The sequence below is a fragment of the Scleropages formosus genome, chromosome 21 (assembly GCF_900964775.1).
Source record: "Scleropages formosus chromosome 21, fSclFor1.1, whole genome shotgun sequence".
NCBI lineage: Eukaryota > Metazoa > Chordata > Actinopteri > Osteoglossiformes > Osteoglossidae > Scleropages > Scleropages formosus.
The window spans coordinates 12,717,958-12,731,718 of record NC_041826.1 but is presented as its reverse complement, the minus strand read 5'-3'; the positions used below and the strand labels follow the sequence as shown (position 1 = coordinate 12,731,718).

The 13,761-nt window shown below is 42.4% G+C and overlaps 1 protein-coding gene and 1 long non-coding RNA gene across 3 annotated transcripts in view; one reads left to right on the top strand and one right to left on the bottom strand.

The window, feature by feature from the left end:
• Positions 1-4,870: 4,870 nt before the first annotated feature.
• Positions 4,871-5,982, bottom strand: LOC108918632 (uncharacterized). Its single transcript, XR_001964861.1, has 3 exons — positions 5,907-5,982; positions 5,470-5,522; positions 4,871-4,906 (listed from the first exon to the last, which is right to left on the bottom strand). It is a non-coding gene; the product is annotated as an uncharacterized LOC108918632 (long non-coding RNA).
• Positions 5,848-13,761, top strand: part of fmn2b (formin 2b) — a 51,830-nt gene continuing 43,916 nt past the window's right edge. For both annotated transcript variants that reach the window (XM_018726083.2, XM_018726082.2), the window contains exons 1-2: positions 5,848-7,929; positions 11,647-11,813. In XM_018726083.2, the coding sequence (XP_018581599.2) occupies positions 5,877-7,929; positions 11,647-11,813 (2,220 nt within the window). In that variant the 5' untranslated portion in view covers positions 5,848-5,876. The remainder of the gene's footprint in view (positions 7,930-11,646; positions 11,814-13,761) is intronic.

The window sequence follows — 13,761 nt, the reverse complement described above, 5'->3', positions numbered from 1 at the left end:
ATCCCTTTTAATCCAGTAAAGGTCACAGCAGCTAAAAGCTTGTGCTGCTCAAGCTTCTGGCAGAACAACACCCTCACCAGACAGTAGTTTAGAGCAAGACATTTGCACACACGATTTTACCCTTTTAGCCTGAACAACATGTCTGGAGAAAACATGAGGACCTGGGGGGGAAAGCCACGATCAACCAAAGATCAGGCCAGACTCAAACCCACAGCTGAGAGCTGGGAAATGACTGTTACCCACTCAGACATCATGTCATGTAGGCAGAGACATGTGCCGCTTACACTGCATTGGCAATTAATTCTCATCATTATTTCAGTAGAAAAAAAGGCTTCATGTAACACATGAAAAGTGTCATTCTGTTACAGGTATAATTTATTGCGAAAACAGTTTTACATTTCCATCAACATTTATTCATTTAGAAGACGCTTTTCTCCAAAGAGACGTACATCTCGGAGAAATACAATTTGTGCATTACATTGAGAGAAAAAGAGGCACAGTTGCAGTCATGTGATTCTTAAGTAAACTTAGTTTGTTTCTTTCCACTTTATTTACTGATGTTCATCCCACGAGTAGGTGCACAAAACTCAGAACAGATGATTCCTGATCACCTTCCTACATTTTTTTTTAAGTACACAAACATTTACGTACAGTACAGGAGTAGCAGCTGTGTAAAGGCTTATCTGGGTATGATCATAAAGTCACGGTGCATGAACATTTACACCATACATTCTTTCTAAGAGAGTTGTGATGCATCTTTATGACCCACTGTTATGCATTGAGGCATTCAAAGAAGTTAAAAAAAGTCTAATCTTTGGGCAAAGTTCTTGAACTTTTACATTACTGTTGTCTAATGTTTTTTTTTACAACTACTCATTTAGCTGACTCTCCAAAGCAACTTGCAATGCTAAAGTAACAATTATTTACCAATTTATAAAGCTCAGTAATTTTAACTGCAGCAATTCATGGTAGGTGCTGTTCTCAAGGGTACTATAGCTAAAGGCAGGGATCAAACCCACTGTCCTTGGATCCAAATGCAACAGCTCTACTATGCTACCCACTGCCTCATTTTTACATTTGCATTTATTCACTTAGCAGACACTTTTCTCCAAAGCAACTTAGGAATGGACACTATGTAGTGTTACTTGCCCTCACACCTTATTCACCAAGGTGACTTACACTGCTAGATACACTGGGTCACTCATCCATTCATCAGTGGAACACACACACACTCTCTCTCTCTGTCACTCACACACTATGTAGGAACCTGAACAGCATGTCTTTGGACTGCATGAGGAAACCAGAGCACCCAGAGGAAACCCACACAGACACAGGGAGAACATGCAAACTCCACACAGACCAAGCGGGGATTGAACCCACGTTCTCTCGCTCCACCTAGGCACTGTGCTACCATGCTACTCATTTTTACATATTATTAAGTTGATGAGCACAAACACACAAATGGTTTGCATTATTTGATCAGCCTATTGATTCTATGGATTGGTTTCTTTAAGCCATGAATTTTAAAATATTTTAAAGAAGTTTTCAATCTGGCCTGTATTAAAAAAAAAATCAACACATTCAACACATTTTTCTTAATGGCAGGATTTTAAGTACTAAATACAGTAAGTTAAAGGTCTGATACACACACAACAGTACAAACAGTTTCATGAAGTTTCATGCAAAAACTGTGAAGTTGTCCAGTATTCATGTTTTTTTTTTCATTTATTTTTATATATTTATTATATATATATTTTATACTGGGGGTGCAGTGGCGCAGTGGGTTGGACCACAGTCCTGCTCTCCAGTGGGTCTGGGGTTCGAGTCCCGCTTGGGGTGCCTTGCGACGGACTGGCGTCCCATCCTGGGTGTGTCCCCTCCCCCTCCGGCCTTGCGCCCTGTGTTACCGGGTAGGCTCCGTGACCCCGTATGGGACAAGCGGTTCTGAAAATGTGTGTGTATTTTTATATATAGTACATAGTTTCCAGTCCAACTGGCAATAAAACTGTAATTTACTGTCAAAATGGGTTTTTGCAGCATTTTTGTTATGCATCAGCCATCACATCTCTTAAAATTAAGTTTTTCTTCATTTTATTCATTGCTTATGCAGTTCATTGGTCATCTGGACTCCATTACATAGATGGGACTTTTTACTGTGTTTTTTGTACACTGAAGTGTCACTCCTTTCTCTGTGTCTCAACAGTTGCATGTATATTGTAGTGTATATATCCTTTGTTCATCTCTGTGTCACTCTGCAAGAAGAGCGCCCTGTGAAAATAAATTGATATGAATTGAATATATCATCGATGAATTGCTTACAATCACTACTAAATATACAGATATTGTGTTGTTGTAGTTTCACTGTGGCTTTTTCCCCAGGACACTACACATGAGGTTGGTTATGATGTATGTCTCAAAAACTTATTTACTGTCAAAATAGGTGTTTTTGCAGCATTTTTGTTATGCATCAGCCTTCCCATCTCTTAAGCTCTGGTTCTAAATCTGAGTCTCTCTTCATATGAAGCCTTCTGCCTTTATTTTAAGGCACAAGTGTGACTGTTGCTTAAGGAGGTGTGACATCTCTCTCACACTCAGAATGCTATTTAGGGCACGGTGCGAAACTCAGTCCCATGTGGATCCTCAGTATGTGCTGCTTGTCATGCCACTCCACTGGTCCTGTCTTGATAGGGGTACCTGTAGTTATAGTAGATATCTTTACTGAGATACGTAAATGTCAGCATAAGTATATTGAAAATAAAATCTGTACTAGCAAAACAGGTGCATCCTTAGAATGCATATATGTCACATATTTTGTATAAAATTTATTAAACATGATTAACTAATTAAATAATTAAAAATTTTGGAGAAAACACTTGCATACCTGCAGACAAGTGGGTTTGACACTTGTGTGTTTGAGCTACTTCACCTCAACTGGATTTACCATTATTTACCTCAACAATACCACTAGGTGCCAGTGCTGTACAATTTTATTTTCATTAGTAATAAGCTCTTGGGTACAGCACATGTTGGCTATTGCACATCATTTAATGAAACCAGCTAAGAAAGCTTATATTAACACTTTTACTTTCAGCAGTTAGTGGATTTCTACTGTCATTTCTCCATCAAATGTGAATTCATTCTCCAAGATTACATTATTAATTTTACATTTAACAATTTACTTCCAAAGTGCAATATGTCAGAGAGCCATAAATGCAGTATTTTGTCTCAAGTTGGTGAGTAATGTGCAATCTGTCATGGTATGTATTTTAGAATGTTTAGAATGTTTTGCTAAAAAAAATATTATCCTTTTCTTACTGTTTTCTGATGACTGTTCTGGGGTTAACATCCAAGCCAGCATGTACAAAATGAAGAAAACAACCTTGCAAATACACAATAATAATAATAATAATAATAATAATAATAATAATAATAATAATACTGTGCTTTTCCTAAATGCTAACCAAAACACAGTTAGATGTGGATGCTCAAACTGATATGTACAAGTATTTGAAACCAAGGGTTTGGAATGGGCCACCATCTTCGGAGAAGGTCAGCAGTACAACATGCAGAAGCAGCTTTGTAATGCGCACGCGCGCGCGCGCGCGCACACACACACACACACACACACACACACAAGCACACTGTCTGAAGCCACTTGTCCCAAGTGGGGTCGCGGCGAGCTGGAGCCTAACCCGGCAGTGCAGGGCGCGGGGCTGAGGGGGGGACACACACACCCAGGATGGAACACCAGCCCTTCACAAGGCACCCCAAGCAGGACTCAAACACCAGACCCACCAGAGAGCGGGACCCAGCCACCTGCTGCACCATTGCACCCCCCTCTGGTGTAATACTAATAATATTATTAATAGTTAAAATGCTGTTCAACATCAGGTTTTTACTTTTATAATCACAGCAGACTCGAGTTTAATGGCAAACATGAGGTGGTCAAACAACATGTACTGCTTTAATGATAAGAACACGAAATGGTTAGTGTAATTTTATTTTAGTATCTTTAAAAAAATCTTAAGGTAAAATTACTGTGTCTGACATGTGTTTTCAACACATATTTTTGCACTCCTTTCCTGCATGTATGCACGTAATCTTACATGAACATTTTATTGTGATTTAAGACAATAAATAAGCAGTTCCGTATAACACACTAAATTTCTTTTAAAAAAAAATCGCACGTGACTCTTTAGCCAACACGTGATTCTGTTAATTGAGCTGCGTCACGTGATGCACTAAGTGTTTTAGGCGGGAACAGGGGTGGCGTGGTTAGTTTGCCCTGTAGTTAACCAAGTGAGTTTGCAGTTTATTTATTTATATTTGTTTTAAAGAAGAATAGTTATTATTATTATTATTGCGGTGGTGTTAGAGCATTTTTTGAGGAGAAGTGAGGCATACAACACACGGTGTGAGCCAGGAGCAGATCCATTAGTGGGTACTGGGCAGGTGGCGTTGGTGGCCGAGAGGCTCGTGCCGCGTTGGCGCGCGCTGTTCCCACACTCACACGGAGGAGAACACCTAAAAATTAAGATACTCACTTTGTCCCCTTATTACTATGAACGCTTTAGATATATAATATCAAAATGATATTATTAGTAAGGTTATTTACTGCGTTCTAGAGTTACGGTCTAATTCGTGTTTTTTTTAAACGTTTTAGGTCGCCTTGGTTTTTTTCAATTTCCCGCACTGCAGTGAGTGTTGCGAGTTAGAAAGCCCGTAACAGTGTTTTAATTTAATATAACTGACAAAGATGTATTAACTATGAAACACGACACCTTTTGTATCTTAAAAGACCGAACAGATTTGCACGGGCTGCCATTGATTGATTAAAGTTTTGATTTCATAAAATATACTCACTTACCGTCCCGGGCATGTCGGTTCCGTCTACTTCGTTTTCATACTTAAGACAAAAAAAAACTTGTTTTTTGAAATGGCTATCACGTCGATCAATCATGCATCATTAAAGCTTCCAGAAGCTTTCTTTGTTTATAGTACAGCTATAAAGGTAAGTTTGCAGTGCATTTTGATTTTTATGCCGAAATCCTGAATCTCGACGATGGACTTGCTCGGTAAAATCTGGGGGTCGTTTGTGACGGAATATAATCATGCATTATTAACAAGGAATTCAATGAACTGGAGGAGGACAGCAGTGTTGAGAAGGTGCTGCCGATGGTGGAATGGGCTCCTGCATGGCCCTCGAACCCTAACAGCTGCTGAGGGCTAAGGGTGTGATTTGCTTTTTGTTTCATTTGAGGCCAACACAGAGACTCAGTGGGTGGAAACACAATAGTCCTAAAATCAGTAATCCCAGCGTGCACTGGGGGGGGAACGTGACCACCATCACTGCCCCCCCCCAAAAAACCTGAGCCTCCAGTGGGTGTAATTAAACATATGGCTGCAGGCTTCCTGCCCAGGATTACTTACACCAGGAATGCCATTAGAATGGAATGGTTGGTTACTCACCTTGACGTTGGTGCTTCTGCTCTTTATTGTTTTTTGATACATTTTAAAGAATCCTGTAAACAAGGCAGACAAAAACAGCATATTTAAAGAGATTCTAGTTGTAAATATCCACAAGGTTGTGCACTAACACTAGGCATTGTAATTCTATTTATGTCATGTACAAAATATTTATACAATAACATGTACTTAATAAAAAATATAGCTAGTATCACTAACAGTGGTTGTAATGTTTTATGTAGAGATTGAAAAAAAATAGGGTAGTTTTAGGAAAGTTGAACTATTTTCTTATGTTCAAATTAAGTTGAAATGTTTGCTTATGAAATGTATGCATTTCAGTTCATAAACTCTTGGTTTATTTTTTTTATTTATAGATTTCCTCAGAGATACTTCAGCCTCAGTAGCCCACCATGCAGGCTTCTCAGGTTTTGGAGACCCACCTTCCAGCCTCAAGAGAGCATTTTGTGAGGATCCCCTTCCAGGATGGTGAGCAGGAGTTCTCTCTGAGCCTCGTTGTACAGCCATCGCTGCCATGGGACAGCCCAGAGAGTGAGGAGCAGGAGCGCTGTACTGAGCATGCCCCGGTGGGACGCACCTTCAGCAGCCCATTATGCAGTGCGGTGGAGCCAGCAAACGAGGGAGAGCGAGAGAGGGAGCGCGAGGCAGAGCAAGAGAGAGAGCAGGCATTTGCGTCCTCCGCGTCAGCAGCAGCAACACTAGCAGCAGCAGAAGGACCAGCACAGCAGCAGCAACACCAGCAGCTAGTGCCGCTCCCACCACCGCATAACCAGCCCAGGCTGCCGGACGCATCCTCTCCGAGGCACTGGGTGGATGCGGTTTGCTGTAGGCATGGCCCAAGTGCCGAGTCGTGCCCGCTGACAGCCATGGGCAACCAGGATGGGAAGCTAAAGAGGGCTGTGGGGGAGGCCAGTGAGGGGGTTGAGGACGCTGGGGGCCCTCGGGAGGCAGAGAGCACAAAGAAAGGATTCCATGGCAAGAAATCGCATGGTAAGCAGGCCAAGCCAGCGGATGCCGGCAAGAAGAAAGCCAAATCGGAGTCCAAAAGCTCTGTGTTCTCCAACATCCGCATCCGCAAGAACCTCTCAAAGTCCAAGGGCTCTGTGGGGGGATCCAGGGAGGATGTTCTGGATACTCAGACCTCCCAGCAGGATGAGCTGGACAGCACTCAGTCTGTGCAGACCAAAACCCCGGACATCAGCCTCTCGGCTGATGAGCTGGGCCCTTCAGACGTGGAACCGGAGCGCATCCGTTTGGCTGTCGAAAGTCGGCAGAGCACCGTGGAGACCCAGGATGGACAGAGAGCCAGCTCGGGCTCCGACACAGACATCTACAGCTTTCACTCGGCTGCAGAGCAGGAGGACCTACTCGCTGATATCCAGCAGGCCATCCGGCTACAGCAGGGGGTCATTATTTCCACAGGCGAGGGTTCAAGCTGGGAAGTGGAGTGTAAACAAATAGTTTCCATTGCTGCTACAGCATCAGTTGGTGGCCAGGAGGCCGCATTTGACCAAGAGAACGGCCTGGTTGTAGAGCACGGTTTTTTCTCAGACCTCGCAGAGGAGGAGAAAAATGCCGCTGCCGGCATCGTGGTAGCACAGCTGAATGCAGAGTTCGCCGAGAGCGAGGAGGCAGGCCTTTGTGCTGTGGTGGGGACAAAGGAGACTGAGCTATTGAACGATAGTACTCAGCCCCCCGCAGCCGAGGAGGATGGGAGAACAGTGAGCCCGGTTGCCAAGGCGACCAGAGCCAACAGCTTTCCTGACCTCACAGCCTCTTTTGAAAGTGCAGAAGAGCCTGCGGAGGAGGGGAACGGACCAGATTTGAGTGAGAGCCTTTGTAATGTAAGGGGGGATCCAGAGGATGGCCTCAGAACCCCTTTGAACGGCTCTGCAAATGGCTCGGGGCATGGGAGCTTTAGAGGCAGTGAGTCACTGGAGAGTGTGGCTGGAACAGAGCTCAGTGACGACCTCCCAGCACCTTGGCGGAGGGATAGCCTGTCTTCCCAGTGGCCCCCAGAGAGCCCGCTAGCTACCCGTCTGTTGAAGTCAACTGTTACCACCCCAACAGTGAAGCCCTACCCCCCCATCCACCCGTCCTACATCAAGACAACCACCCGGCAGCTGAGTTCCCCAAGCCAGTCTCCGGCCCACTCGCCCTCCCAGAGCCCCCTTTTCCGGCGACGTGAGCACGAACTGGGGCGCCGGGCTGAGCGGCGGCGCCTCAAGAGGCAGCGTTCAAGGAGCCTTGCTGGTGTGCTGAGCCGCTCTGCAGACTGGACGGATGAACTGAGCAAGCTGAAGCCCAGCAATGCTAGCTCGGCCGACTATCTGGAGTACGGGGGTTCTGAGGAGAGGCTGCGAGGGGGGAGCCAGCCCCTTTGCCCCACCCGTAGGTCTTCCTGTGCGCAGTCCTCCACGTGTAGCTTTCAGGACGTCTTCTCAGGTGTGTCATGTGCTTTCATGTTTCTATCAGCAGCTCAGTCTCTCCTTCATCCTTAAAGGGTTGACCAGCAAAATTTGAAAATGCTAATTGAGCAAATTAATTGGTTTTGTTGCTTTATTTCAGTCATTGTGCTTGTTGACTCTGAGACTATTGAATTTCACACGCCAGCCAGTATTATTGCTTATGTCAGTTTTTTGCCCCATGTGATGGTCTACGATTGACCCTTTCTGCATTTTCCCTGAACACACCTGCTGCTCAGGGAGTTGCTGGCAAAGAGGACTGGTCATTTATTCTTGAGCAGTTTTGTGTTACATGTTTGTGTTGGTACGTCTGACCCATTCCTGTCTCTGCTGGTTCCTTTCTGTTATCCAGCAGTCTTGTCTCTAGTTCATTGTTGTTTGATGCTTTGTCTGAAACGTATGAATAGCCTTAGTGGTACTTGCTCACACGCTGAATGGACCCATCCTTTTATAAGGGGGAGACTGTACAATGACTATTTTAGTGTTTTGTCATCGTTAGCATAACATTAGATTCACATTTTTCAGAGGAAATTCATTTAATCCTGAGGTGTTTTTCAGATATATCACACAGATATATATTGCAGATATAATGTATTTCACACAAATGTGTGAAAAAGCCAAAAAAACAACCATGAACTGAAACCTGGGTGCTTTTACTATGAATGTTGACAGCATGGATTTGTGGATAATGCTACTGTTATGTTGGTAAAAGAAATTTGAACACTAGCAACTCTCAGTGTCATCCAGTATATATTTTTTTCTGATGTTTAAGATTAAAATGAAGAAAAGGCCTAATCAGAAATCAAATGTTTTTTTAAGGTCTGCATTTAAATAATAAGTCTTTCCTGAGCAGGCAGTTTTTTGATTGCTACTTGCAGCAAATGGGTTACTCATCCATTTCAGTGCAATGTGGCCTATGCAGCATTGCAGTGCTCTGCAGCATCTCTGAAATATTCCTTTTCTGTTCTCTCTGCTCCATCTGGAGGCTTATATCCATGCACCATGTTTACACATTTCAACACCGCGCTGTGTCTGACCGGGGGCGGGGCTCAGCAGCGTATTAATTAGCACTGGCTGCTGGACCCACGTGTCTTCGCCATCAGTCCTAGACATCAATCATGCTGAATGAGTTGAGCAGCTGGCGCACCTGGAATTTCTCAGATCTCAGCGTTTATGCAGCACCGGTCCTCATGCCAGAGGGGAAATGTACAGCTCTGCAGGCAGAATTTCTAAGGGCTGGGGTCCCAGAAGAAAACGCCTGGGGAAATTAGCTGATGTTAACTGGGTGTTGGTGGTATGGAGGTACTGCATCCGTGTCAAAGTGCTCCGGCATAATTACTGGAATATGGTGCTGGGACATCAGCATATCAGAAATTATCTTACCGAGAAGAAAATGGTGTCAAGATGCATGATATTATACTCATTATGTTAAGGACAACTTAAAACAGCATTTACAAACTAAGACAATGCCATTTAAAATGAGTCTAGATGCATGAAATTGAGAAGGTGTCATTTTTCAGTGTTTTTTGATAAATATGTATATTGGTAAAGTTTTCCCACTCCTCAGGTTTCAATGTACAAATACTGGGAACCAGGATCTCTTTAAAACATGTAGAATGGAGGGAACAAAAGCATATGCTAAAAATGCATATGCTTGAAGTTCTTTGGATTTTATTTAGTCCCCCCCCTCAGTTTCTTAAACACTTTTCTCCCCTTTTGAACACAACTTTGTCACCAGATATATATTTAACATAGAATTTGCACAATATGACAGTTATATTAGAAGTCCCTGCTAAGGCAACATTAAACTTACTGCTGGCTGTGTATATTTTTATTTGTAATGTCAAATATAAACAACCTGCTCAGATACAGACATCCTTAAATTGAGTATGACTTGCAATTCGTAACATACAATTATATTTCTGTGATATGTTGACACAAACTTAATTTTTGTTGCAACCTTTATTTAGAGATCAGTGTAATGTCTGTGACTGTGCACAAATAGTAGCAGCAATGTGTTTTACCACTGTCAAGTTGCTTTACATGCATTGCTAGAAATTTGAAAAGACTGGGTCTGAGATCATCATGACTCTAGCAGTCCCAAAATCTGTGCTCCCAGGAAGTTCTGAACCATTATTTTTGGCTAAAGAATGTTATTTTCATTGGCATGTACTATATAAGGAAAATCCATCACAAAGTTAACACAATCATTGTAGTGTCTGGTTGTAAGAATTTCATATCTGCCCAGGAGTTCCCACATGTAGTAGTAGATTATTTTCTATATATTTTTTAATTCAGCAGCTTTTATGTAAAGCATAAGTCTTTTTGTGGTTGAAATGCCTGAAGCTTTGAGTCATCTTAAGGAGTGTTGTTACTATTGAAGGAGCAGGTTTGCGACTTTGTGTAAATGAAGACATGAACAGATGTTATTTGTGTGCACTGCTTTTTAGTCTTCATTTACTGGACATCAGTCTTGATGTAAGCCGGTCCTTACTAGCTCTTCCTTGCCAGCGAAAGTCAAGTTGGCAAAATGGATTGAGAGGCACATGTGAAAATCAGAGGAAAGGAAGGATCTTCAAGAAAAATTCTCTGAAGCAATCAGTAGTTGGCAATGCACAACCATTTCTAAAGCTCTGAACCTAAGTTGAATAATGGTCACAGTCTGTTTGATAGACTATGACAATGTGTGGAACACCAATGAATCTACACAGAAGTAGCCGTCCTCCCAAAATCTCTCCATATGGAAGGAGGAAAACCATTAAGGAGAAAATGAAATCTTGCTTACAGTTTGCCTTACAAATACCCACCTGGATTTCTTTTGACTGCTGGAAGATGTTCTGCAGGCTGTTGAATCAAATATAAAAGTTTTGTACAATATGGGGATCTGGTGAAACCCAAAAAAGGCATTCCAGAGTGAGACTTTTTCAAGCAGTCAAGTGTGGTAGTGGCAGTGTTATAGTCTGAAGATGTTTTGTTGTCACAGGACCTGGGTTCCTACCAATCAATGTAGGAATCACAAATTCCTCTTTGTATTGCAACATTTTAAAGCAGAATCTCAGGGCATCAGTCTGTGTGTTGAATCTGTGTCATGATCACATAGGTCATGCAGTAAGACTATTTGAAAAATACAGGCAAGTCTACAAGACTGAGGGGGGTGACCCAAAGTGGAGTAGTCACAGCACAGACTTGATTCCGCTTGAGGAGAGACTGTGGCAACACCTGGAGAGACCCATTCATGCTCAAAAACCTGCGAATTTTGCTGAGCTAAACTACTTTTGCATAGAGGAGCTAGCCAAAATTCTTCCAAAGCAACATAATACTTTGGTCAGCATATACAGTTAGCTTTTACTTTCAGTCACTGCGGCTATTTGACTGTGATGGAGCAATTTTTCCCCACCTGTGATTGTACATTTCATTATCTTCCCCACAAAGGAAGTTCCATAAAAAAAACAATGCTGGTGTCACTTTTTCTTTCCCAGACCGCATTTATATACTGCTGGAACTGACAAAAATATCTCATCAAATTTTATGTCAAAAGCTGCAAAAATAGAGAAAATTGGATAGGAGGCCAATACATTTAGGCATTTATCTTGTACAGCAGTGTTTTTGGACAAAGGTAACCCTGCTAACAATAGCAACACCCACTTTCACAGCTCTCTTCTTACTCAGGTTTTTTCTCCTTGCCTTTCTCCTCCAGGGCGAACCCTGCTGGAGAGACTCTTCCAACAGCAGGAGGATGCCCCACCTGAGGAGGCAGAGAGGCTCTGCTCACGCATCCTGGCCATGGGGCTCCTGTTACCATTCAGCGACTGTTTCCGTGAGCAGTATGGCGGGGGTGCTACACAAGTGACTTCCAAGTTCAATGTAAGGCCTTCTGCTGAACCTCTGTTTCCTCATTTGTTTTCTTACTAGTCTCTTTCCCCATTATGTGATGCTTAGGGTGCTCATGCCGCTTAGGTTTTATTCACAGTATGTATATCTTGCACGTCAAAGCTTAATCTGTTCACAGCTAAATGGAGGGATCTCAGGTTAAAAATCCCAATGGCCCAACAGCAAGTTGAAATGACTCTAATGTGCTACCTGCCAGCTATGTTTTCCACACCTTACTCTAGATGTTTATTTTATGAAATGATCACACTTGCCATCTTGTTTGTAAAAACTGTAGTTCAAGCCAGTGAATCGTCAGGTGGGGATTTTACTAGCTAATTTAGAGATTGTGTAATTGAACCTGTAAAGACAGAGGTGACACTGGGCCATTCTCTTTCAAAGGGCTATACAACATCCATGCCAGTGGCTGGCTCCATGTATGCAAACTTGCTGTCTGGTTTTGTTTTTTGACATTATTGGATACTTGCATATCTTTACAATAATTAAAGCTGACACCTTTGTCCAAAGTGACTGATACTATTACAGTTGTGTACTAAGCTACTTTTGTTACCTACCCTATTGTATAAATTGATGATTTTTACAATTCAGGGTTCAAACCTTAACCATGGGTTCTGCATCAGGAGGTAGCATTTACACCCAGTTCTTGCAATGCCTTGAAGTGCCTTACTGTCTGCACAGATGGGTTCTGGAATCGGGCCTTGTGTAGACGCATCTTTACTGATATTCACTCGTTGTTGTCCTTATTACACCTCTGTGCAAGGAGAGTTGGCAAGCATGATTTGAAAGAACTGAAGGCAAATGTGAGCAATTAAAAGGAAATAAATGCTGTGTACTCGCACCCTTAATTCAGCTTTATACAGAATAAAATAATTAATATTGTAATATTACATTTATTCCTTAATTTGTTTTCAGTAAAATCATTCATACCAAGCCATTAACTCCATAAAGAGATGTATTTACTGTAATGTGTGATTTATTGTAATGTTTAATTCTAGTGTTTGCTGTCATTTGGTGTTGAGATCTGTACAGAGCGGCATCCTGCACCCTCAGTGCTTTCTCATGTGCTATAGAGACATCGTAGTCTGTCACATGTTCTCCTCAGGTTTCCTTTCCAGGGCCTCATGTGATTAGTGATTCACTTTCTTGTCCAGTTCTTTCTCCCCCTCCCTGCATGTGCACACGTGTGCCATTTGCTTGGCTGTGTTATGTAACCCCGTGTTTGCCCCCACCTCCCTTTTATGAGAACCGTCACATAGGTTCTCATAGGTTCAGCTGTATGTTTTCTGTACAAAACAAGCATTAGCTGAGTGAAAACAAAGTAAATGAATGGGAAAAATAAACTGAATGAAACTTTGTTCCCAGAGAGAAACTAATATTCACAAATGACATATACTGTATGTACATACATACACATGAAAGTACCCAAACATATAGAGTTCACCAGAAGAGCATGTCTTAGCAGGTGAATAAATGGGCAAACGTTTAAATGCAAGTAACTCAGTGTGTCTTGGTCAGTAACTCCTTGGAACATCTAGGCCATGGGGCTCCTGTTACTATTCAGTGAACATTACAGTGGGCAGTAAACCGTGGAATGGGAATAATTGCATCGCTGCTGTTCATGATAAACTGTTAATGACTAGAAGTAATTAAGAGTAGTAATCATAACCAACTAAAAGCTGTTTCTTTAACAATTTCTGTAGTGGAGTCAATTTTTGGGGCAGGGGGTGACTGACCATTTTTGTTAGACAAGTCTGAGTAGCTGATAGCATAATGGTTCAGGCTGTTGCATTTAGATCTCGGTGTTTACAGTTCAAATCCTGCCATCTGCCAAAGCACCCTTGGTACTTGTACTTAGCCTAAATTGTGACAACAAATTACTTTGCTGTATGAATGGGTAAATAAGGGTAGGTAGCTTAACATTGCA